This window comes from Ochotona curzoniae, unplaced genomic scaffold (assembly GCF_017591425.1).
Source record: "Ochotona curzoniae isolate NIBS_2020 unplaced genomic scaffold, NIBS_Ocur_1.0 contig_2318, whole genome shotgun sequence".
In the NCBI taxonomy this organism is placed as follows: Eukaryota; Metazoa; Chordata; class Mammalia; order Lagomorpha; family Ochotonidae; genus Ochotona; species Ochotona curzoniae.
Window position 1 is genome coordinate 1,526,145 of NW_024465419.1, and position 27,232 is coordinate 1,553,376.

Genomic DNA, 27,232 nt, shown 5'->3' on the forward strand with positions numbered 1-27,232 from the left:
GGCGCCCAGCAAGCAGCTCAAGGCCAGGTTTCCTGGGAACTGCTGAACACCGGAGAGGTTCCGGAGTTCCACCGACTTGCAGTCACTTTTTACGGCAGTTAATATCAAAACCCACTTAAAACCAATGCATTTTCACTATCATCACTGAGGCTGCATTGATGTCACACACATAACTGGAACATGGAAGAATCATACCTATGTTCACACTTACTACGGTTTAGTAACAACTCTTTCATTATTGTGTGGTAGAAGGCAGTTATTTCTACTACATGCTTCTGCATACAGAGTCAACGCTTACATAGACTAGATCGACAATCTTTGCAGCAAGTGGATTCTGTGCTGGGATTCCTCTCTTGGCCCACGCCCCGGGACCACGGCATGTCTAAAGCATCCTTAGCAGAGGGGAAGCCCAGTGTGTTTTCTTTCATTAGCACTGCCAGAGTGCAAGGCATGTCTTTTTCAGCTGCTTAGAGAGTTTCTTCTAGCAGGTGGCATATAAAGGGAACAATGGATAACTACAGACAAAAAGCCTTGGGATCGCTGAAGGAGCAGCCTGGTCCGCAGTCCCCATCTTCCCTTTTCTGCTCAGGCCGCACCTGCCTGAAACAGCGTCAGGAGAGGCGATGTAAAGCTGCACACTTTTGTCTCCACATGCACCTTTAGAAAAGCTTCTTAAACATTTCGCTTTGAAAAGCAGCCTTTTCCTCATTTCCCATTAATCTGTCCGCGACGGGGCGACTATCATCACTGTCTCCGCGGCTTCACTTCGGACACACGTGACAGCACAAAAGATTTAACTTCAAGTGGGAAGCATCTCGCTTACTCCTGCAAGCCTTGGAAAACCCAAGTGGCTTCCAACCTGGACAAAAGATTGCAGCGGGGCTTGGCGCTCGGGAGGAGGAGCCCCGCCGGCCGCCCCGCCCACGGGCGGAGCCTGCTCGCCACGCCCCTCAGCCACGCCCCCGGCGTAACCCGGATACACACCCACGCTCCCCTTTCACCTCGCGGCCCGTGTGGGTAACGTGGAAGTCCGAGCCGCCGGCCGGCCGCGCTGGGGCTGCCACGAGGGTCTGGGCGGCGCGGGGCGGCCTTTCCGGGGAGGGAATGACGGGGCGCGCGGGCGCCTGGGAGCCGACGGCGGTGTAGCCCGCCTTGCGCCCGGCCCGGAGCGTAGCGGCGGCGACGGCAGCGGCTGCCGGTCCCGGGAGGCCAGGGAGGGCCGCCGCCTCGAGCGGCCGAGCGCCGGCGCCATGGCCCCCATGGGCATCCGCCTGTCCCCTCTGGGGGTGGCCGTATTCTGTCTGCTGGGGCTCGGCGTGCTCTACCACCTCTACTCGGGCTTCCTGGCCGGCCGCTTGAGCTTCTTCGGCCTGGGCGGCGAGGCGGGCGGCGGAGCGGTGGGGCCCGCGGCCGGGGCCGACGGGGGCATCGTGGACTTGCGCGAGATGCTGGCCGTGTCCGTGCTGGCCGCGGTTCGCGGCGGCGACGAGGTGAGGCGCGTCCGCGAGAGCAACGTCCTCCACGAGAAGTCCAAGGGGAAGACGCGCGAGGGAGCCGAGGACAAGATGACCAGCGGGGACGTGCTCTCCAACCGCAAGATGTTCTACCTCCTCAAGACGGCCTTCCCGAGCGTGCAGGTGCGGGGCGCGGGCGGGAACATGGCTCCCGACGCGTGGAAATAAAAGATGCCCCAAAGGGAGGGGACTGCAAGGTCACCAAGCAGCGCCCTGAAATGCTGGGGGAGGTGGCACACAGTGAGACGTGGCCCCTGGTTGTGGCTCCGTGCGCTTTGTGTCCAAGGATCAAGAGACCCTAGTTTCTTCGTGGGCTTTGCCAGCAGAATTCGGAGACTAGGGAACTGCCCTGTGGGTCCAGGCCCCTCTGCAAAGTGCATTTTTGGACTGGATTCCTCCTGTGCAGTCCCCCTCTCCCGCCTTGATTTCCTTTCTGGAAGCTTTGTGAGTGGAGGTCGCGGTTTCCGGCACACAACGGCCAGCAGCCACCCAGGAGGCCAGGAACTGTGCAAGTTTTGTTGCAGGGCTTTTGGGAAGGGAGAGTTGTGCTGAGGAATTACTGTTGCTGTAGTTGCATTGGGGTTCTTGGTGGCACGTAATCTGAGGCCCTTCAAGGAAGTACTTGTGTAGCTGCGTCCAGCAACATCTCAGGCGGCCCCATCTGGCACTTGCTTAAAGATCTCTATACCCCAGCGAATACAAGTTAAATAACTTACGCCTTTGCTTTAGGTCGACTTCTGGAGGAGCTGACGTTTTCTTGGAGATCCTTACTTTGCAGATTGGTTAATATTTTTGTAATCCATATTTCAGTGGCGCTTCCATTGAACGTATTACAAAGCCCTTAAAGTGTATTGCACTTGCAGAGGAAGTGTAGCAATATCTACCGTGTCTTTACTCACCTAACAGTGGGTTTTGACGGCTTGGAGGAAAGATTGGGATTTCATTATCCTATAATCAGTGGTATCATGGGTTTCTTTGCAAGTTCTTTGACCTCTTACTGTTACTGGGAAAGTTGAGTATTGTCACTGTATAGTTACATATCTTGTGTAGTTAGTCTCATTGCAGCCTATCATTATTGCTTTGGTTTTCTCTCCTTCCCCTACCATTCCTTACCTTTTTCTTTCTCACCCCCCTCCTTTGTTGTTTTTTGTTTTTTTTTTTAACAGCAAAGAGGAATATTGGGCTTCCTCTGATGAACTGCCGGATTTCACATGTAATTGACATCAGTGAGCGTTTTTTCAGATGTCTACTAAAACAGAAAACATTTCCGCCTTTTCTTTCACCCTACTTGCTCCATTATCTTAAAGAATACTCATGTTCCTTTGTAAGGTGTATTTTGAGATAAAAATTATTTTCATTTGGAAGAATTGCAGACGAGAAGTGATCTTCCTCGCTGGTTTGCTCCTGGAGTGGCCACAACAGCTGGAGCTGAGCTGAGAAGCTAGGAAGCAGGGGCTTTCACTGGGCACCTGATGTGGGCTTGAGCTGTCCTCTGCTGCTCTCCCAGGTTATAGCAGAGAGCCGGATCAGAAATAGAGCAGCCCAAACCAGAACTGTACCCATATGGGATGCTGTTGCCACAGATAGAAACTTACCCTGATACGCCATGCCCTTGTTTATACTCATGTTACATATAGAAAATCTGAGGCTCAAGACAAACATAGGCTTATCCAAATTTTTACGTAATTAAGTCTTCATTTTGGCTGCATCTCTTGGGAGCTATATGAAATGTAGTAGTATGTCTTCCTGAGGAGAAAAACATAACAAATGTTTAAAAACAGAAAATTTTATTTGAAAAGTAAAGACAAACATATCTTAAGTATTGCGAATACATCTGTACATGTGTGCTAGTTCCCATAGCAGATAGTAAAGGAGTGGCTGCCAGGGGTGGTGAGCTGCCTTCTATTAAAGACAGAAGCCATGCTTTGGAGTTGCGGATGTTGGAGTCTCTGCCTTGATGTAAATTGCCCGCTTTCTTCTGAAGCTTTGACCGTGGACACGTGCGTCTTCAGTGTTCGGCTTGGGTGTTTGTGTTCGTGAAGCACTGCCAGGTAGGGCTGGTGTCACGTTGCCGTCTCCTTGCGCAGGCTAACAGGCAGAGGTTGTGGTCATCTGAACAGTAGACTCAGCCCTGGATTTTGTCCCCTCTTGCCTTCCCTCGCCCAGTGCCTAGAAGCACACTTGCTAAATGCCTGGTTGTTTTTGAAATCTCACCCAAAACTTTGTAATAAGAAATTTGAATCGTATCATGTTAAGTGTACTTCCTGATGGAAAATGAGCTTTGAGAAACTGCAAATACTTCTTTATTTTATCCTGGTGCCCTGTGCAAATGAGAAAGGTGTGTTTTCTTTTCTCCTACTTTCCTGTCTGGAATCTGAGGTCTGAGTTTCCCCACCAACTATTTGCTCCTCAGTATAAGCATATAACAAAACTCATGTTAAAACACTCATCCAAGACCAGTTTGCTTCCTTCTCCACAAAGGGATTTTTGGTAGTGCCTGAGAATATTTTGTCAGAACCAGGGGTGGACTGCTTTTAGCATCTTAGTAAATATTGTATAATGTTCAGCCCTTGTAATAAGGCATTAACCTGGGGCCTGGCGGCATGGCCTAGTGGCTAAAGTCCTCGCCTTGAACGCACCGGGATCCCATTTGGGCGCCGGTTCTAATCCCGGCTGCTCCACTTCCCATCCAGCTCCCTGCCTGTGGCCTGGGAAAGCAGTCGAGGACAGCCCAAAGCTTTAGGACCCGGAAGAAGTTCCTGGATCCTGGCTTCGGATCAGCATAGCATCAACCATTGTGCTCACTTGGGGAGTGAATCATCAAATGGAAGATCTTCCTCACTGTCTCTCCTCCTCCTCTCTGTATATCTGACTTTGTAATAAAATAAATAAATCTTTTTTAAAAATAGTCACTTAATAAGGCATTAATCTGGCCACATTTGTCACTTGATGCCCAGGTTGAGGATCATGATGGCACTAAAGGATGAAGGCAGTTTTGTGGATTGTTTGTAACTACAGATCAAAGGAACAAACTTATAAACTTGTTTTATTGTATTTGAGAGGCAGAGAGGGGATACTCCACTATCTGCTGCTTATTGCCCCAGATGGCCACAGGACACAGAGGTGGCCAGGTGGAAGCCAGGAGCCTAGCTCAATCCATGCATCCTGTGTTGCTCACAGGAGCCCAACTACTTGAGGTGTCGCCTGTTTCCTTCCAGGTGTGCACTAGCAAGAAGATGGATTGGCTGCCTCTGATACAGGATACAGGCATCTTGACTGCTAGATCAAATACCTGCCATGAACTTCTTTGAGCCATAGTTTATTTTGTTAAATCAGGATTACACTTGAGGGAATTATTTTGGAAAATTAGAAAGGTAGGTAAGGGTTAGGTCATACTCCAAGCTCTGTAGAGTTTGAAACAATGCCAAGCGAAACTAACTTTTCTTCAGGTCTGTGACAACCTGGTTTGGATTTTGAGCATTTGAAGTGATTGAGATCATTGAAGAGATTGTGAAATAGGCCAGGTGAAAATGAAGACTAGAATTCAGGCATTGGAACAGTGATGCTCAACTTACTTTACTAACAAAAATTATTAGCTTCCAGCAATTGCCAAACACCAAGTTAAACTTTTTAGTGCCATTTTAATTGGTCGTCACAAGAACATAGAAAATTAAGTAAGATGGCCTCCTTTTGAACATGAAAATGAGGCTTGGAAATACTGAATACTTTCCCAAACATTACCCAGTAGGAAAATAACCTTCACCAAGTAGTCTGAGAATCACCTCAGGTCTTTCGGAGGTTTCAGGAGAAGTGCATTCTCGACTACAGCATTTGGAAGAGTGGGTGATTCAGATTGAGGATTGCGGAGTTGTGGAGGGGAGCCAGGCAGATACAGGGAGACCAGTTAGGCTTTTCAGGTGAGAGATACTATAATTTTTCTGGGTGATATGTAGAAAAAGATAGATATGGTATGGTATGAAATGATTTTTAATGATCATAAAAAATAACTTCTGGATGGAGTGTTCCTAATTGATGCCTGTTGTGGTGGGAAGAGGAAAGGGCGATGAAGTGCAGGAGGGTACACTCTAAGTGCTATCTTGGACTGGTTACTTCAAGGATGCCTTTGATATGTTCCGGGGACATGTTTAGGAGGCAGTATGGATCTTAAGTTCTTGAGAGAATTCTGAAGTAGAAATACAAATTTGTGAGCTGTCAGCACCGTGGTGTTAATTGAAACTAGTTATAGGTAGGATTGTTGGGAGAGAAATGTATCTTGAACAGTGCTCATAAGGGTGTAGGACCGAGGATAATGAAAGCATTTAACAGGAGTAATAGCAGCCAAAGCCTTGTGCTAGGCACTGTTCTGAGGTTATTTGTTTTACCCTTTCTCTTTTCTTGATTTTCTTAGGCAGTCTGAGGAGCTGTATCTATTGCCCCCTTTTGTCAGTAAGATGACTGTGTGTTAGAAGGGTTAGTAACCAGTCAAAATCTCTTAAACACAATACTAAGGAGCTGGAGTCTGAACATGTGTAGCCTGTAAGCTAGACAGTCTCGATCTTTGTGTATAGGTCATTGGTGGGCTTTGTGAAAGCTTACTTGATTGCAGGGCAGAGAAGAATCAAAATTAAAAAAGGCAGAAGGTGAGACAATGAGTAAAGAAAAGTCCTTTCAAAAAATTGGGTTTCTGGAGCTAGTGTTGCAGCGTGGAAGGTAAAGTGGCTTCTTGTGACACTGACATACTGTATGGGTACTGGTTCGTGTCCTGGTGGTTCCATTCCTCACCCAACAACCTTCTTATGACCTGGGGAAAGCAATGGAAAATGGGCCAAGTTTTTGGGTCCCTGCCACCCATGTGGGGGACAAGCTCCTGGCTCCCGGCTCTGTCCTGGCCTAGCACAGGCTGTAGTGGCCATTTGTCTCTGTAGCTCTTTCTTTAACTCTGACTTTCAAATAATTAAATAAATCTTAAAAAAAAAATGGGTTTCTAAGAAAGTTGACTCATGTTGTGTGAGACTAACAGAAGATTGTGTGTCTGTGTGTATCCATGCATATGTATGTAGTTGGTAAACAATATGTGTTTAAGATGTATGAGAGACAAAGCATACCTGCTTATATTTGGAAAATAGTAGTTAGTTGGAAATGGCTCTTGGAAATGATGTAAAGGAAATTAGACAGCAGAGGAATGTTTTTTGTACTTTTGGAAGGTGGTTATTGGGTGACTGTGATACGGGATAGTTCTGAGAAGCACTATTAGACATTTTAAAATGAAGAATCTGCTCACTTGGTTAATGAGGCTGAGACTGGGGAAATTTGTGCTGTGATTTAGTCCAGGCCTGAAGGCCTAAGCACCAGGGAGCTAAGGTTTGACATTTCAGTCCAATAGCACAAGGGATGAAATCTCTGTCTTCCTCTTTCCTTTGTTCTAATCAGACCCTCAGAGATTTTGTTAAGGCACGTTAAGGGGTGCAGTCCACTTTATTGAGTGCACAGATTCGGATGTGATGGTTAGCCAGAACGCAGTCATGAGCACACCTAAAAGCATGTGTAGCTGAGTATGGAGGCACCCCGTGATCCAGTCAAGTTGATTAATAAAATTAACCGTCACCCTTACTGTGAAGGAAGCATTGTTTGAGGTGTTACATTCAAAAGCTTAACTAGTATTAATGCTTTCTGAAGTGATTTAATAAATGTTTGACGACTCCTTGAGGAGGTAACCAAAAGTCCCTTAAATCCCAAAGGGTTAGTGAAGTATGTCTTCACTAATAACATGAATTGTATTTTGGGGGCTTGCCCTTGAGCAATATTGATGAACAGTTGTTCCTTTCCCCTTCTTTTTCCTGAAGTATAAGTAAGACCCCAATATGTGTTTGTATGTATGTATGTATGTGTGTATATATGTATAAGTCTCTGTATATGTGCATGTATTATATATGTATGCATATATGATCAAATGCAATCTTTATTCACATAGGCTTGTCTTAAGAATCGTTGGAAAATTCTTGAATCCTGGCATGATTGTGCTAATTCAGACATTAGCATAAAGGCTGAATACATTTTTTTAAGATTTATTTGTTTTTATTGGACAGTCAGATTTACAGAGAGGAGACACAAATCTGTCTGATGATTCACTCCCCAAGCCACCACAACAGCTGGAGCTGAGCTGAACTGAGTCAATCTGAAGCGAGGAGCCAGAAGCTTCTTGGTCTCCCACATGGGTGCAGGGTCCCAGCCTCTACTGTCTTTTCAGGAGACAAACAGGAAGGACAGTGGAACAGCCAGGACATGAACCAAATGCGATTTTGGCACATGCAAAACAAGGATTTGGTCACTAGGCTATCACACTGGGCCTGAGACATGATAATTTATGTTTTTGAAATTACAGATCATCAGTTTTATTCTGGATTCTTTTTTTAATTCTAATACTGCCTTCTTTAAGCTATGTTTCCTCTGTAAATATGTGCAAAACATTCCTAGTGTTTTATTCTCCAAATTATTGCTATTTTTCCCCTCCCACCTTCCCAGTTATAGCTTGTCTTATTTCTCAAAGTTGCTGATCTAGGGTTGAAGTTTAGAGGAAGAGAATCAAACTAAATTGAATCACACAGGTAAATTTCTTTTGGTTTTTACACTGCTTGGAAGTATTTGCTATGAAAGAGAAAATGAATCAGGAAGAACTGTGTAAGCTGTGTAAACTGAGATCTGGGGATTTCTGTGGTAATCCGCAGATCTCAGAAATCTGACATTGCACCATGCTGTCAACTGTGACCCAGTTGCTTTATTGCTATGTGATTTGGCATGTTACTATGGCAGGGGAAGAAAAGAAACCGAAGAGCTGAGCAGGGTCGGTCTTTATCTTTATTTCTCCCTATACTTTAGCTAAAAAGTGGTGTTTAGCCACATATTTCTCTATATTTCGTATGTCTACTTCATTGTCTATATCTCATTGGACACAGCCTCTGTCACAGTGCCTCTGACTATAAGGAAAATGAGACACAAAGTCTCCCATATACCCAGAAAGGAACAGATAACTGAATTGTAAGCACTAGAAATTCTAAGGAGACAAGTTAATCTAAAGAAATCCGTATTCAGTTCATATACTGGTCAACAAAGAAGGTGGGAGTGTTTAGATACCTGCTAAGTATGTGTGGCAACTGTAGGATGAGCTGTTATGTATGATCAAAGCTTGAGGTCAGTTTATTGTTTTCTAATTTCTAGAAACTCTAGGCTTATCCTGGTGAAATCATAGATTCTCTCAAAGCTGCCTTTTTTCGTTTCCACCACAGTGAGAAGTAGTTGACAAGTTTATTCAATAGGTATGGGCTTTTTCTGAGCTTGGGATTGATTTCTTATACTTCAGTTCTTGATTGAGCTTTTCAAACAAGGTGATAGAGGGAGAGTAGATTGAATGGTAGGGGATTACGGTGGAGGAAATGGAAAGCCACATATTGTCAGCCTACAAGTATTTCTTGAGACCCTACTTTCAGGGGTAGGGAGCCTGTTCCTGACATGGGCCATTTTGATGTTGATCAATTGTGGGCCATACAAAATTACCAAGCTCAAATTTTAGCTTAGCATATTAACTTTAGTCCTGCCTGTGCTTGCCTTGACTAAGTCAGACCAAATGATTTGGGGGCCCTGTTAAACAGCCATGGGGCTGAACGTTGCCTACCCCTTTATGGGACTATGACTACAGTAATGAAGAAAAACTGTCCTTGTAGTTTCACAGAACCTGTGCTAGTCAAGATAAAGGACAAATGTTATATAATGTAATATGATTCAAATACTGACCAGTGATTGAAGAATAAAAGAAGGGCGTCATGTGAAGAAGGTATCTGTGTTCCTGCTTTATTTGTGGTAGACAGGAAAAGCCTCTCTGAAGCAGTGACGTTTGTTCTTAGACCTGAGTGATGAAAAGAAGGCCATCATGCAGAGATCCAGTAAAGTGTACAGCAAGTACAAAGGCCAAGGAACTGTAAGAAGTCACTATGTCTGGGATACAGTTAAAAGGGAAACAACTAGGGCCTGGTATTGTGACCTAGTGGGTCAAGCTGCCACCCATGTGGCCAGTAACCCGCATGGACACCTGGTTGCTGCATTTCCCATGCAGTTGCCTGTAGTCTGTCTGGGAAAAAGGCAGATGGTGGCCCAAGTCCCTGGGTCCCTGCACCCACATGAGAGACCTGGATGAAGCTGTCTTCATTGCAGGCATTTGAGGAGTAAATAGAAGATAGAAGATCTCAACTTACCTCTCTCTCTTTTCCCTCTTGCTCTCTTTTTAACTCTGCTTTTCAAATAATGTAAATGATATTTTGTTTTTTGGATAATAGTTCCGATATCAAATCTTTTAGGACTTGTCTTGTAAGTGATAGGAGCATGGATTTGGTTTGGCACGGTGAAAAGCCAACAGGAGGTCTTAAGCTGAGAGTGTTATGATCTGATTTAGGAAGATGGCAGGTTACTGGGTTGAGAAGGGCAGTAATACTGTCTGTTTTAGTCATTGTTCAATCTCATACCCAATACAGTTTATAGTAGTCATTAAATAGTTGCTGAATAAATGGGTAAATGCGCTGTAAAAGGCAAGGATAGTGCAAAGTTTTGTAGCAACCTGCATAAGAGATGGTTTCAGAGTAGGATTTTTTTGGTAGACACTTGGTTAGACTTCGGAGGTAGAATCAAAGAGTTGCTGACTCTTCTGATCTGAAGTGTGGAAGAGGACTAGTTTTAATCTCAACATCTCTTTTTAGGGCAGTCTACATTGGTGGGTAGTAGCTTTATTAAATCTGTAGACACCTGTGGTAATAGCTGGTTATAAATAGCAGCATGCAAAAGCAGATTGGGTAACTGTCTTTGTTTATCCATCAGTTCATTTTCAGTGCAGATCTTTTCAAATGTAATAGTTTAACGTTAGTTATTACTCAATTGGCAGAGCTAATGTGAACTATAGGCAGAAATCTGATGACATTCAGTACTTGCTGCTCAGACTTGGCATTATCATTTTTGTAAACAGAAGTTGTCAAGGTCCAACATGAACTGTTGTTTTCTGATAATCACTTTTTTTAAAAAAGATTTATTTTATTTTTATTAGAAAGGCGGATATACTGAGAGGAGAGAAAGAGAGGAAGATCTTCCATCCGATGATTCATTCCCCAAGTGAGCGCAACAGTTGATGCTATGCCAATCTGCAGGAGCCTCTTCTGGTGTCCCCTAGGTGCAGGGTCCCAAGGCTTTGGGCTCTCCCCGACTGCATTCCCGGGCCACAGGCAGAGAGCTGGATGGGAAGCAGGGCCGCCGGGATTAGAACCGGCACCCATATGGGATCCCGGTCGTGCAAGGCGAGGACCTTAACCACTGTGCCGTTGCGCTGGCCCTGATAATCACTTTTTAAAAAGTTTATTGCTTGGGCCCGGTGCGGTGGCGCAAGTGGTTAAGGTCCTTGCCTTGCACGCCCAGGATCCCATATGGGCGCCAGTTCGAATCCCTGCAGTCGAGGACGGCCCAAAGCTTTGGGACCCTGCACCCGCGTGGGAGACCCGGATGAGGCTCCTGGCTTCGGATCGGCATAGTATCGGCCGTTGTACTCACTTGGGGAGTGAATCATCGGATGGAAGATCTTCCTCACTGTCTCTCCTCTCTGTATATCCGCCTTTCCAATAATAAAAAAAAAATAATCTTAAAAAAAAAAGTTTATTGCTTTTTGCCTGGTGTATGACTTCCTTCAGCCTTCAGAAATAACTTGTAAGAGTGTGAAATGCTTCATCAGTGCCACAGTAGTGATTATTCTAGTATTAAACATGTCCTGGTAGAAGCATACATTTGAAAGAGCAGGCAGGTTGCTGTTTGGGATGCCTGCATCTGATGTCAGAGTACCTAGGGTCAAGTCCCTACTCCACTCTAGGTTCTGGTTTGTTGCTATTGCTCACCCTGGGCAGCAGCAGGTTGTCAGCTCCAGTGCTTGTATTCTTGTCTTTGTGTTCGTCTCAGCTTCTTAAATAAATCAGTAAAAATTTTAAAAGTTTTGATAATCTGGTTGAGGAAATTACTACATCATGACATTGTCTTTTTCCCTTCTTCTGGGTCTTCTAACTTTTTCTCTGCCATGTGAATTTCAGAAATAGTCTGTCCAAATTCCAAGGAAAAAAAAAACTAGGCATTTTGATTGGTCTTGTATTTAAATATATAGTTTACTGATGATAAAACCGATGTTTACTGATGATGAAACTGGCATTTTCATTTTTTTAAAATGTTTATATTTACTTATTTATTTGAAAGGCAGAATGACAGAGTACAAGGGAGAGGTATGGAGGGACATCTCCAGATGGCTGGAACAGCTAAGCTTGGGCCAGGCCAGAACTGGGAGCCAGGAACTCAAATTCCAAATTCCTGAACTATCTTCCACTGCCTGTACCAGCCCATTAGCAGGAAGCTGAGTAAGAAGCAGAGCCACCAGGGCTTTAACTGTACTCTGATATGGGATGTCACTGTCACCATAAGCCCATTATGCCACAACACCGCCTCCTTTACTGTTTCATGTCTTTCTATACACTAAATTGGGATTTCTGTTAAGGATTTTGTTTATGTCTCTCTCACTCCTCCTCCTCCTATTTTCTTAATTATTTATTTAAAAGGCAAAAATTACAAAGAGAGATACCCATTTGCTGGTGCAATGACTGAGAATGGGCCAGGTTAAAACCAAGAACCAAGAGCTTCTGAGTCTCCCACATGGGTGGCTGGGACGTAAATGACAGGGTCATATTCCACTGCTTTCCAGGGCATATTAGAAAGGAGTTAGATTGAAAGTAAAGCATCTGGGACTTGAACTGGTACCATATGGAATGCTGGTAAAATTATACCGGATTCTGCTTAAATTATACCACAGCCCTGGCCCCCGTGCCTTTTAATTAAAGTTTAGTTTTTTTCCACATTTTAATTGTTGCAGAATTTTTTCCAGGTGCTTTTTAAAATGTAATTTAAAATTATTTTCTTTTATTTTTAAGATTTATTTGAAAGTGAAACAGAGAAGAGGGGGAGGAGAAGATGAAGGGGGAGGAAGGGAGGGAGGGAGCGAGTGGCAGGGGGAGAGGATGCCTGTTGTATTATTGGCAGCTTAACCCACTGAGCCAGAATACTGGCATTGTAAATGGTTTTATCTTTTGTAAAGAATTTAATATTTAACTATTGATGCTATCAAATAACAAAACCTGTGATTAAATTCTAGCAGTTTTGCTATATTCTGTGATTGGTTTATAAGCTTTTTGAGGATTTTCTCAGTGCTGAGTTGACCAGCTGTGTATCACAGCTCTTTTTGCCTTCTGGTCTTCATACTTGCTCATGCATCCCCTCCTTTGCTTGCTGCAGTTGGTAGCGCCCACTGCACCTTGTCATTGGAGATTCTGGTGGATGGCTCCTGTGTGCTGTGAGCTGCACAGGCCTTCCCATCTGACTTCCATTGCTTAAACCTCACCCCAGTGCCTTTCAGCATGGCTTGCTCTGCTCCAGCCGTGTTCCTGCCCGGATGCCTTCTGAACACAGCAGGCATAATCTCATCTTGAAGTTTTTAGGTTTGTTATTTGGTGGGCAGGGAAGCACTTCCTCTAGATTCCTGTTTTTGACTTGCTTCTTTTAAGTCTTCACTCAAAACATCTCTACGATGAGGGCTTCATTAGCTACCCCTTTCCCCCTTATTTTGTTGTTTTAATAACTTTATTATACAATAACATATATACCATAGGATTTGGTCATTTCAAGCTGTAATTTGGTAGCTTTCAGGAGATTTATTAGGCGGAATAATCAGCATCATAAACAGTTTTTTTTTTATTTAAAGATTTATTTATTTATTGGAAAGTCAGATATACAGAGAGGAGGAGAGACAGAGAGGAAGATCTTCCATCTGATGATTCACTCCCCAAGTGCGTGCAACAGGCCGATGCTATGCTGATCTGAAGCTGAGAACCAGGAACTTCCTCTGGGTATCCCACAGGAGTGCAGGGTCCCAAAGCTTTAGGCTGTCCTCAACTGCTTTCTTAGGCCACAAGCAGGGAGCTGGATGGGAAGTGGAGCAGCCGGGATTAGAACCGGTACCCATATGGGATTCTGGGGCGTTCAAGGTGGGGACTTTAGCCACTAGACCACGCCGCTGGGCCCCATAAACAGTTTTAAAACATTTTCATCACTCTAATGATATCCATTTGTCTGTCTGATATTGATCTTTTTTCCCACTGCCTAATCTAGGCAACCACTAATCTATATCCATAGATTTGCCTCTTTTGGGTATTATACATTAGTATGATGCTTCATTTGATTTGCTGTATCTTGCTACTTTCACATAGGTTCATCTGTATGCTGTTGCATGAATTGATAATCCACTTGTATTTATGACTAACTTTCAATCACATGGATATACCAGAGTATATATATATCCATACATCATTTGATGGCTGTTATGTAGTCGACCACTATTTGTTATTAATAATCCTGGCCGCCCTATTTTAAAGAGTAACTTTCCCTCTCATGACCAATACTGTGTGTTCACATCCTCCTCTGCTTTGTTTTCCCTTCCTTCTGCTGTCCAGCAAATTGTAATGTCTTGGTTTCTTGTTTGTTGTTGATCTCACTAGAATCTGAGTTCTACAAAAGCAAAGATTTTTGCTGCAAATCGACTTTATTTTTTCTTCAGGTCCTGGAACTGTGTCTGTATATAGTAGGCAATGAATAAATGTTTGTTGAATTAATAAAGGAAATTAATAAAGGAAAAATTGGAGGAACTGGATATTTTCTGTGTCCTGAAATAAATCTCTTTCGTTTTAAATGGTTTGCTGTCACCCCTCTGAGAGGTTCTGTCAGCCCTGGGACTTTGGTCCTGTTGGAGATCGCTCACTCTGGCGCTGTAGCGTGAGTCAGAGCGTGGCGTCACAGGGCTTGTGATATAATGACTTGCTCTATCAGTTCCTAAATGAAGCCTACAGTTTGGGATTTTTTCTTGTGTATGTATATTGCTATCTGATAAATGAAGTTTTCTAATGAGGCCAGATCCAATAAGTTGGCAGTTTGTCATTAATGTAATTCTTTTTTTTTTTAATTTTAATAATCTTAGTTGATTAGGGTACAGAGGGTCAAGGGCTACAGGGTGAAAGTGGGTAATATCATTGTTTCCACACTAATGTAATAATTTTTCCCTGTATCTGGGGCTAGGGGAGTAACAAAGGGAAAAGCCCCACCCAACCTCCCACCCATCCCCGATCCCCAACAAGAGGCACGCTCCAAGGGTCCTGCTCAAACAGTTTTGGTAATTCATCAGTGCTGGATTGCTGCCAATCTCACCATCCCAACCGCAATGAAACCTATTCAGAGTCCGCTGGCTGACAGTCTCTTGATGGTTGGGGTTCCAAGATCAGCAGTTCAGTTGGAGAGATATCGAAAGAAACTTCATCTGAGTTGATCCCAGATCTGATTCTTGCGTGAGTTTGCTAGTACAGACTCCAACACCGTTCGTCACACCAATCAGCTTATGCACATGCTGGTCATTGCAATTGCTTGGTCCGTTCGGTTTCCAGCCCCGTCTTGCTCATGAACCAGTGGGTGTTGTAGTTCAGCTTGATCCTACCCACTTCATACTCGGTCTTCATGCAAACCAGTTGGAGCTGCAGCCTAGTTGGGGTGACTCCTCAAAACCCCCACCAGTTCTGCCCCCTACCCTGGTTCCCATGCTTGCCAGTATGTACTGCAGGCTTGTCCAGTCTGTCCCACATCCCATTTAGCTCTCACACACGTCAATGGACATTGAAGCCTAGTTCAACCCAACCAACCTATTATCCAGCCCATACACCTACTGGCAGGTGCCTTTCTGTCTAGCCACCCCTGCCCCATCCTGGTTTTCGTGCTGTCCAGTGAGGGTGGTAACCCTGAGGGAGGTGCCCGCTATTTCCCTACTAGGCCACACTCACTCCCAGATTATGCAGTCCCCAGGTGGTTTTGGCATTTGACTTGACAGAATTAGCTCCCAGTACCAGCCTCTGCCAGCTAATGCTGTGGCTAAGCCCAAACACCCCTCAACCCACTCTAATTTTTGCTTGTACCAGTCGGAATAGTCAGCTCACCGTGAGGCCCACAGGCGGTATAGCCTTGCCTAGTCTGAACTGCCCCCATCCCAATCCACGCTTTCCAATGGAAGTAGTTATCCAGCAGGGGAGCCCACGATCTCCTGTCGGCTTAGTACACAATCAGTAATGCCAAGGTGAGATGAGCCGTATCAGATGTGGTTGCAGCGCCCAAACAGCACATTAATGTAATTCTTGTAATGCATTTGGAACCGCTGTTGTAGTGCAGTCGGCTAAGCTGCTACTTGTACTGCTGACATCTCAGATTTGGCTGCTCCACTTCCAGTTCAGCTGCCTGCTGTGTACCTGAGAAGCAGCTAATGCCAGTGTTGTGATTGGAGCTCTGGCTCCTGACATCAGCCTAGAACAGTGCTGGCTATTATAACTGTTTAGAAAGAGAACCAACAGATCAAAGATTTCTCTTTTGCTGTCTGCCTCTTTGTCAAATCAATCAATCTTAAAAACAAACAAATGAAAAAAAAAAGCCTAATCCACACAATCAATTCTGAGATTTGCTGGTATATTCTGGATAGTGAAAGTAAAGGTTGGGTACCAGTGCTGTGGTATAGCAAGTGAAGCTGCTTCTTGTAGCCCCAGCATCTCATGTAGGTTCTGAATTGAGTTGTGGCTGTTCCACTTCTGATCCAGTTCTCTGCTAGTATGTCCAGGCAAGCACTGGAAAATGTCCCTGCACTCAATGTGGGAGACCCAAATGAGGCTTCTGACTTTGAGCCTTCGCAGCTCTAGCTGTGCTGTCATTTGGGGAGTGAACCAAGAACCAGGAGGTGGAAGATTCTCTCCCCATCTCTGTCTCTCCCTCCTTTGTAGCTCTGCCTTTCAAATAGGTAAAAGTCTATATCTTAAAATATACATGTAGAATTTTGTTGTCTTTGAAACATTTATTTATTTTACTTGAAAGAGTTAGAGAAAGAGAGACAGAGGTCTTTAATCTGCTGGTTCGCACTCCAAATGGACACAACCCCCACAGCTGGACCCATCCGAAGCTAGGAGCCAGGAGCTTCTTCTGGGTCTCCCAAGTACTCATATCTTTATGGTTCATCAGATCTTTGTTGTGCTTTTAATTGTATGCATTAGTAAATAAAACAAATTTGTAATTGTCTCCTTTTGACACATTTTTGAAGTACAGTAAAAAGGAAGATTGATTATTTTATATCCCTATTGATTACTACTTTCAGCTTTATTTAGGTTTTAAAATGTATTAGTTTATTACTGTTTCATCATTTACAGGTTTTCCTTTTCCTTAAATTCTACAAAGGTAGAATTTAGTGATTACTGTGGGGATATTTTGTCTCAGCATTTTTCCAATTCTTTGTTTTGGGCATTTGCTTTTTCTGTCTGTTAACATATTCCTCACTTCTGTCATTGCCTGTGCTTAGTTTTCTAAAATATTGTCCATTTTCACAGATTAAGGCTGTGTTTTTAATAATTTTTCTGTATGCCTTGATATTTTATTTTATGCTTACTTTCTCTTCTTACAATTTCTGTGATTATCTGAAATGTTTTCTCTTTAATGTTTCAGCAAATGGTGCTTTTTTTCTGAAGTTTTTAATAACTATTTTTGATGCAGATAAATACTGAGGAACATGTGGATGCATCAGATCAGGAGGTTATCATGTGGGATCATAAGATTCCTGAAGATATCCTGAAGGAGATAAGTACCCCTAAAGAGGTACCTGCAGAAAGTGTTACCGTCTGGATTGACCCGCTTGATGCCACACAGGAATATACAGGTAAGTGTAAAAGAAATCTCAGACTTCTGATTGCTATTTTGTGTTAGAAAATTAGGACCAAACCAGCGAGCATAAACATGGTAGTAGATAAATTGTCAAGTATTAGGAAAAATTTCCATTATATTTTAAGCTAGAATCTTACCTTAAGTTAAATAACATTTGGAGTACATTGATGAGTTTAACTCTTTAAGCCTCGGGCCGTTGTATTGTGACATACTCCTTTGAGTATTTGTGACTCTACAGATTTTTGTTTAAAGATTTATTTTATTTTTTTATTGGAAAGTCAGATATACAGAGATGAGGATAGACAGAGAGGAAACTCCTCTGTCCAATGGTTCACTCCCTAAGTGGCAGCAACGACCAGAACTGGCCCATCCGCAGCCAGGAGACTGGAGGGTCTCCCACGTAGATGCAGGGTCCCAAGGCTTTGGGCCGTCCTCAGTTGCTTTGCCAGGACACAAGCAGGGAGCTGGATGGGAGGTAGGGCCACAAGGATTAGAACTGGTACTCAGATGGGGGATCCCGGTGCGTACAAGACAAGGATCTCAGCCACCAGTCTACCATCCTGGGCCCTCAACAGATTCTTAAGTGAAGGAGTCTTTTTAATTGTAGCAGCTAAATAGTTTTTCTGTTAGACACCTCGCTTCTCGGCCTTTTGGCTAAGATCAAGTGTAGACACCTTGTAACTGAGGAAATTTATTTATCTAAAATAGTGTGTTTACCTTGGGTATTTGTAATTCAGTATATATTGTTTGTCTGTCTAGCCTTGGAATTTAAAATATTACATCCTGGGCATCCAGAATGCAAGTAAGTCAAAGTTAGAATTACTTTTGCCTCCTACTTTTAAGTTAGTCCTACATTCAATTTCATTTTTGTGAATCCTGTCTTTGGCCTATTTTTTATTCTGAGGCATATAATTGTGTTTTCTTCTGGTAAATATGCTAAAAGCTACTTGTTTACTTATCCTACTATATATAAGCTCCCTGCATTCTAGTATTTGCTACACTGAAACTTGAATTGTAATAAATATTTATCAGTAAATAACCATCTAGAAATCAGGGAGGATGCAGTAGGTATTTATTGCTTATTGTGATTGGATTATAAAACAATGCAATGCACAGCTATATAATCGGGATTTACAATATTAAAGAGTTTGCTTACGAAATAGTTTTCCTTAGAGCCTGGTGTGATGGCTTAATTGACTAATCCTCCCCTTGCAAGTTGTTGCCAGTTCCTGTCCTGGCCACTCCTAATTCTCATCTAGCTCCCTGCTTGTGGTCTAGTGTTTGGCAAAAGCAGTAGAGGATGGCCCAAAGCTTTGGGAACCTCCACAAAGTAGGAGGCCCGGAAGAGGCTTCTGGCTCCTGGTTTCAGATTGGCTCATCTCTGGCAATTGTGGCCCCTTAGGGGGTGAACCAGCAGACAGAGGATCTTTCCATGTCTTTTCATTCTCTCTGTAAATACACCTTTCCAATAAAAATAAATAGGCCTTACAAAACAAGTTTTCCCTAAATTATTTATCTACTGAAGATTGATTTTTTTGTTTTTATTGGAAAGGCACAGCAGGGAACTAGATGGGAAGTTGGAGGAGCCGGGGCAGGAACTGGCAACCATTTAGGATCCCAGGACTCGCAAGGGGTGGCGGGGGGGGGGGTAGGATTAGCCAACTGGAACATTGCTCTGAGCTTGTAAGTTATATTGGCCTGATTATGTATCACTTAATGAAATTGTTTTTACTCTCCCTTTGATTTTTATGTTTAACCTAGAATTAAAGAATAACTTATACCTAAATTTGAGTACTTACTTAATTACTATCTATACTGTACAGATGAGGAAATTGTATTTAAATCAGTTTCTGTAAGACATTTAGCTAATAAAGTAGGTTAGTGCCCTATAGAATCTGAGCTGTCCCTTATATTGGTTCTTATCTTAATGAGTCTCTGCTTATGCATATTGTTTTGAAATTTCCTACTCATAATATTTTAGTTAAATGAAGTATAACATTGTATCATGAATTCATGTACCTTACTTTGATATTATGTGCTTGTGTTTTTATTTACAGAGGATCTTCGAAAATATGTAACTACTATGGTGTGTGTAGCTGTGAATGGTAAACCTGTCCTAGGGGTTATACATAAACCCTTTTCTGAATACACAGGTATGCCATATTCAAGAATGCTCAGAAGTTAATATTACTGAATTTTGTTGATAATTTTTGCCGTCATGTAAGAGTCACATGTGTCACTTGTTAATTATTGTAGCCATTTCATTACCTTAACCCTACCTCCTCACTAGTTATAGTATATTTTATGAATCATACTGGTAATACAGAGAAAGAAAGGCATTCTAAACCATCTCTAAATAATAAACACTTTTGAAAGAAACAGAACAACACTGGGCACAGAGTACCCTGTAGCTGAATTCCTCTCTGTGACTCATTTCATTGCCAGGGGTAAGGTCCAGAGCTCTTGTGCTTGGGATTCTACATGGCTTCTGAGAGCCACTCTGTAGATGTCCTAGCCAAATTGTTTTCCTGGAAAAATGAGCTTAATTTTATGATATTTAAGGGCATTAGGATAACAGTTGGGGTCAGGTTAATCCTTGCATAGCCCCAGACATCATACAGAGTTCCTTTAGACCCTTTTTTCTGTACTTTCTTGATGCATTTGTCTTTGATAGCTTTCTCCAGATAGCATTTCAGTTTCATGGTGGGAGAGAGGATATAGAAGGCCATACGACTGTGCTTCCCATTCAGTGCAGAAATAACTTTACCCATGGCCTTGCCAGTGGCAATAGATACAAGGATGACATTTGGTATCAATGCTCATTACATTACAGTTTGCCAAGAGGTATCTGTGGTCTACAGGTGGTAGTTTTAGTATTAGTTTAGGCCAAGGTTACACTGTGTTCAACTTGTTAGGGAGGAGGAAACAGTTGTGTAGACAGCATTGCTAACTCTCTGATGGGAATCATCATACTTTTCATTTGGTAACACCCATCAATAAAGGACAGAGATATATGGTCTTTGGCTCCACCCTTTCTTAAGGTGCCAATATCTACTTTGCCAGCATTGGAAAACAACCCTAAAAACCTGGTTTGATTCCCTAAATAATGCCTCTTCAAATTCATGTCCATCCCTATATTAGTTTCCTAGGGCCTCATCGTAAAAACAAAAACCAGAAAAAAAATAAACCCATGAAATGCATTGGTTTCTTTTTTATAGGCTTGTTTATTGATTGATTGATTGATTGATTTATCAGAGAGAAAGATCTCCTATCTCTGGTTCATTCCTCAGTTGGCTGCAATAGCTGGACCCAGCTGAAGCCAGGAGCTTGGGAACTCCCATCCAGTTTTCCATGTGGGCCATCCTCCACTGATTTTCTAAGCACATTAGTGGGGAGCTGGATTAAAAGTGGAACAGTCAGAACTTGAACCGTACTCATATGGGATGCAATTGTCACCGTTAGCTTATTGCACCACAGTACCAGCCCCCCAACTCCACATCTTCCTCAGTATTAGTGGAAGCTCTCACAGGGGAGGCTAGTACTCAAACAAGGTGTTGGCCAAGCCATATTCTCTATGAAAATGCAAAGAATAATGTTTCCATGTTCTCACTTTAGCATCTGGTAGTTAGCCAGCGACTCAGGAGCTTCTTTAACTTAAGAATATATCACTTCTCTGCCTCCCTTATTAACGGCTTTCTCCCTGTGTTGTGTGCCCTTGTCTATCTGTGTTTTCTCTTATCATGATACTGGTTGTATTGGAGTAAAAGTCTACCCTGTTCCAGTATGAGCTCATTTTAACTAATTATGTAATGGTAGCTTTTCCAAATAATATCAAATTCTGAGGTGCTGAGATTCATACTTGAACATATCCTTCTGCAGGACACGATCCAGAAAGTCAAAGTAAGTATTAAAATGAAATCATACTGGATTAAAGTCTGTGAGTGTCCTCATAAGAAACAGAAAGGACACAGACACATGTAGGTAAGACAGTATGAATGGAGAAGTAGGACTGAAGTAATGCCTTTAATGAGTCAAGGATTGCTGGCAGCTGGCAGAAATTCTAGGGGTGAAGTATTACAATTGCTTCTCTTTTAGCCTCTAGAATTAACCAGTCCTACCAACATCTTGCTTTGAGACTTCTGGCCTTCAGAACTTTGAGAAAACAAATTTCTGGTGTTGTAAGCTTCCACGTTTGTGGTGATTTATTGTGGCAGTCCTAGGAAACAAATACACCAGGCATCTCGTTCAGCTGTCATTTACTTTAGCTATGTCAGAGGTGTGACCAACACTACATCAAAAGTCTAGTGGTCAAGTGGAGAGAAACAGAAGGACAGGAGTGTTTTGGTTTCTGTAATATTGTTCATCTGCTTTGCCAGGGAATTGTGGATCCCAGATTCCAGCTTCTTTGGGATGAGATAAATATATATTTCAGTATTGACTCTGCATTTCAAAATCATACCTGGCTTGTGCTATTTGTCCTCCTTTTCATAATTCAGGTAGAGTTATAGAAGCATTTATTTGCTTGAAAGGTAGAGAGATGGAAAGACAAATAAGTAGGGACCCTACTGCTGCTCATACTCCAAATGCCTGTGACAGCCAGGGCATGTCAGGGCTGAGAGCCAGAAGTCCAGTCCATGGACTCCCATGTGAATGATAGGGACCCAGCAACTACAGCCATAATGACTAATCTCACAGTCTACACTGGCAGGAAGCTGGAGTCAGAAGCGTGAAGCAGGACTTGATACCCATTACTCAAGTATGGGATGGAGGTATCTTAACCAGCAGGCCACACATTTGTCTTGACCATTATGCCTCATGTTTTTTTTTTTTTAAGATTTATTTATTTTTATTGGAAAGACAGATATACAGAGAGGAGGAGAGACAGAGAGGAAGATCTTTTATCCAATGGCTCACTCCGCAAGTGAGCGCAACGGCTGGTGTTGTGCCGATCTGAAGCCAGGTGCCAAAGGCGGCTTCCAGGTCTCCCACACAGGTTGCAGGGTCCCAAGGCTTTGGGCTGTCCTCAACTGTTTTCCCAGGCCACAAGCAGGGAACTGGATGGGGAGGGGCGCTGCTGGGAACTGGCGCCCATATGGGATAGCGGTTCATTCAAGGTGAGGACTTTAACCACTATGCTATCATGCTGGGCCCTATGCCTCAGTTTTTTAAAGCTGGTAGTTTGATTAGCTATTAAGGTTTCTATGGCATTGCTATGATATAATTCTTTTATAGTATATGGATTACTTTCATGTGTTTCTCTTTAATCTTGACTAAATTAGGATGAAGATTAGGCCATTAATTTACGCTGGTATAATGTATATCAGTGTCTAAGAAATTTAAACAAATTGGTTTACTTTGCTATATGTAAGTAGGCCAGGTCTAGCACAGTAGTTTCCTGGTCCTCAGGCATGCTGTGTGATTTCCTCCCTCATTGTGCTGTTAGGGATAATTGACTTCAACTACAATCCACCAGTTGAAAGGGTGGAAAGGGAGACAAGGAGGTCATTTCCACTAAGAGTTTGCCTGTTAAGTTATGTGTATCACCTCAGCTAACATCCCATTGATCAAAACAGGTAGAATCCAGTCACAAGGGAGAGAGGAAATGTAGTCTTTGCTGCAATTGTACAAACTAAAATACAGGAATTCGGTCACTCAGGAAATGTGGGGAAAGTTGATATTGGAGTGCAGCTTTGTAGTGCTGTTAAACTCAATGTAGGCCATGAGGGAGGAACAAAAATTAGTACTCCTGGTTTACGATGAAACAAACAGAAAACAGTAGTGAAAAAGTTAATGCAGCGGGACATGCAAGGCGTCTTGTGATATCTACGCATGTGCGGACGCTGCTCTCTCTTCTGGGAAGACAAGATGGCAGAGGTGGAGCGGAAGAAGCGCACATTCCGCAAGATCACCTACTGCGGCGAGCACCTCGACCAGCTGCTTGCCGTGTCCTACGAGCAGCTTATGCAGTTGTACAGTGCGCGCCAGCAGCGGTGGCTGAGTCAGGCGTGCGCGCTGCTGCCCACACGCAAAAAAAAAAAAGAAAAAGAAAAAGTTAATGCATTCCTTAGAATCATTACCTACATTAGTGGCTGAATCAGCCCGAGGAATGTTATGCAAATCACTACATCATATGACTTCATAACAACAATTCTATAATTCTTACCAGTTTATAGATTTTAGCAGTTTGGAATATTTAATGTTTTCTCACTTGATCTTTTTGGTAACTGCAATATAGGTGAAGAAAATGGACCAGAGTTTTTAAAAATTTATTAGAGAGAGGGAGAGAAGGAACAAGGCATCTCTCATCTACTGTTTCACTTCCCGAAGGACTGTGCCAGCCTAAGCCAGAGACAAGGCACTCAGGTCCAGTTTTACCATGTGAGTAGTGGGGACCAGGACAACTGTTCCTTGAGGCAGAAGAGTAGCTTGAAGCCTGTCTATTAAACGTCTGCTTCATCTCATGAACTGAACGTCACATGAAAGGTGAAGCTTGCTGCTTCAAAGATACATGAGAAACTCAATAAAGGAAATGGATATTGGGCAGGCAAAGAGATTTCACATTTTTCGTCTTGTTTTCCACATCATATGAGGAAGAATAGGGATAATAAAATGCCCATTTAAGAAATTGCTTATTCTGTAATAATATTTGTGTCAAGTCTTCTAGGCAACACACATTAAAAGAAATAGAAAGTCTCCAATTTAGGAGCAAGTGGTTTCCATAAATGTCTTTCCAAGTTGGTAATAAAGTGCCCTTTTTTTCTTGTGAAGCAGCTTGCTTACTTAGTAAGCTGGAACATACAAGTGCTCACTAGTCAACAAACACTCTGAAAGAGTTAGTAGGTTCATGCGTATGTGGGTGGACCTTCCACTTCTGAATCGAAGACTTGTTTGCCTTGTGCCCTCCTCTTGGACTGTTATTTTCAGATCCAGACTGTGTTGATGCTGGCAGGGAACCAGTGGGACAGTATTGCATACTTACCAGAATTAAGCCATGCTTAACGATAATGGGAACTAAATAGTATTGTTGTTGGCAGCAACTGGAGTAAATCTAATCAAAATTCTTGTCAGACTTAATTAGAATGAATTTCTTGAGTTAAAATTCTTGGAAGCTGGAGGTACTCGGATAGTATTTTAATGAAATAATATGTTAATTGAAGACATTTTTCTACACAGTAATAGTACTAGTTAATAAGCAGTGTTTTAAGTAAGTATGATATATTCATTCAGTGGAAATTTATAGCTGTTAAAAAGAAATTACAATTTCATGTCTGTGTAACAAAGTACCAACCACTTTTTATTTTCTATTTGTCTTTTTTTTTAGTGTATCTTATCAATAAAATAAAGGTGTTCTATGGCTGCTGTTGGCTCTGTCACTCCTCGCTCGTCACCAGTAGTTGTTTATATGTATTTAAGCATGTGCTGTGTTTTTTTAGGCACTTGGCTCTGAATGTTACAGATGAGTTTCTATAACAGGAAGTACATTTTAAGAAACATTGTTAGTAATTCTTATCTAAAAATTATTTCTATTTCTTTTTTTCTTACACAACACTGACCTCTAGAGACAAAACATTGTAGATTCACTTTTTAGTTAAACATGTACTTCAAACTTATGTAAATAGTCAGTATTTTTTGTCTTCCTCGTTCCTTTTTTAAAAATTCATTATGAATAATTTTGCATTACATCTCTTTAGATATAACAAATGATGAATTTTTACATTTGTAATGATTTTTAGAATGTCCATATACTTTAAAGAAAATGGCAAGGCTCGTAAAATTTTATTACTGCATACTTAGTATTCATCTGTAAAATGTAAGGACATATTTACACATGATAGTATTATTAATATTATGAAATTAATATTTGCTAATGTATCCAGTGTGTTCACGTTTCCCCAATTGTTTCAAAACTGCATTTTTCTAGCTGTCACTACTAGCCGTGACCCTTTAAGGTACAATCATTTCTCATGGTTGTTTGGTTAAAGTAGTTAATCTAGATTTTCCTCCAGGTTCCCTTTTCCTTCCGGGATGCTGACTTGTTGAGAGCAGGTTATTTCACCCATAGAACGTTCTGCCTTTCAGATTGTTTCCTCGAGGCATTGTCTATGTATTAATCCTCTTGTTCTTTAAAATGTCTGGTTTTAAGGCTATTCCTTTTGTCAAGAATGCATTGTGAGTGTGCATCACGTATTTCCTGTTGCACAGATGTGACAGATGTATTCAGTGCCAGCCAGCAGAGTTTTTCCTACAGTTTTCTCAGTCATCACTTGCTGGTCCTCCAACAGGTTATTTCAGAAGAGCTAGTTTATGGGCCTAAATTCTATCTTAGTGCCTCTTACAACTTTTTCTGTTGTCTTGAAACTTGGAAGATCACCTGACTAGGTTACTTTGTCTTTAGTCTGCTTGTATTGGGTCTTGGGGTAGCCATAATATTGCAAGAAACTGGATGGCTTAAACCACAAAGTCTAACATCCAGGGATCTCTCTGTAGGCTTTCCGCCCAGTTTCTAGTGACTCTAGACTTTTTGTTTCTTTATTTAAAAGGAAGAGTGTTAGGGAGGGAAGAAGAGAGGAAGAGTTTCAGGGAGCAAGAGAGAAAGCAGTGCAGGCATGTTGTCTTCGCTTGGTCTACAGTCACTTCACTGCAGTTTCTTTGCCTCTGTCTTACCCAGCCATCTCCTATTCTCTTTCTAACTATACCCGTGACTGGATTTCAAATCCACCCTAACTCCTTTTGTCTTCAGTTTAACTAATCACACATATAAAGACCCAAATTTTAAATGAGGTCATCTATGAAGGCCTTGTGTGGACATGGATTTTGGTAGGACACTGTTCAATCCACTGTACAGCCCTTTGTCTTAGTTAACTTGTACAAACTGTTCAGATGGTATATGCATTTGCATACATATGTGTGTTGAATCTTGTTGGCATAAAAACTGAGACCTGCCTAACCCTTTGGCCAAAGCTCCTTCTCTAATCCCCACACAGGGTCAGCACCAGTACTTCTCTGTTGTTCTGTGGTATTTCCTGCCCGGCTTTCTCACCTGTTTGTGTTTAGAGCTTTCCTCTGCTGCTTTCTCTGCAGATTTGCACATTAACTCTTATTGCTGCATGACCGTGAGATGTGTGAGGAATGCAGGAGATTGTCGTCATTCCTGGGAACTCCAGCAACTCAAATAGGGCTGACTTTAGAAACTATTTTCATCTGCAACCAGGAATAACTGGTTATGCACCTGTTTTCATTGCTAGCTTTGGTGAATGATATTTTATCTCATCAGCAGAGACTGTCATCCCAATGTTGGGATAACTCTAAGTGAATTTGTTTTATTATCCACTTAATAGTGAGGAAAACTTCCAAACCTATACAAACATCTCGGGCCGACTGTGACGTCTCCTTCCTCTTACTCTGTTTTGAAATATAATGCTTTTTCTTGTTGTATTCCCTAATAAAACATATATGTAAACCTAACTCAATTCTGTTTTTTTAACAAATTTATTTATTTTTATTTAAAGGCAGATTTTACAGAGAGAAGGAGAGACAGAGAGAGAGCTTCCATTTGCTGGTTCAATGGACCCCAAATGTCCACAGTGGCCAGAACTGAGCTGATACAAAGCTGGGAGTCGGGAGCTGCTTCCGTATCTGCTTTCCCAGGACACAAGCAGAAATCTGGATTGGAGAGGAGCCTGAACATGAAACAATACCCATATGGGATTTGGCAATAGCATTCAGAAGATTAGCTTGCTACACCACAGTGCCTAAATATATATACATATATGAATGTTTCCGAAGTGGAGGTAATAAAGGAGAAAAATAGATTTAGAATTTGAATTATCCAGAGAAGTTGTGCTTATGCTAAAAGAGGAGATGTTGGG

The 27,232-nt window shown here is 42.3% G+C and overlaps 1 protein-coding gene and 1 pseudogene across 1 annotated transcript in view; both read left to right on the forward strand.

Annotated features, from left to right (window-relative positions):
• Window positions 1–1,004: 1,004 nt before the first annotated feature.
• The window catches only part of BPNT2 (3'(2'), 5'-bisphosphate nucleotidase 2), a 33,209-nt gene continuing 6,981 nt past the window's right edge, over window positions 1,005–27,232 (forward strand). The window contains exons 1-3 of the mRNA XM_040972544.1: window positions 1,005–1,637; window positions 17,196–17,358; window positions 19,421–19,516. Coding sequence (XP_040828478.1) covers window positions 1,251–1,637; window positions 17,196–17,358; window positions 19,421–19,516 — 646 coding nt within the window. The 5' untranslated portion in view covers window positions 1,005–1,250. The remainder of the gene's footprint in view (window positions 1,638–17,195; window positions 17,359–19,420; window positions 19,517–27,232) is intronic.
• On the forward strand, window positions 17,998–18,159 carry LOC121151394 (annotated as a pseudogene).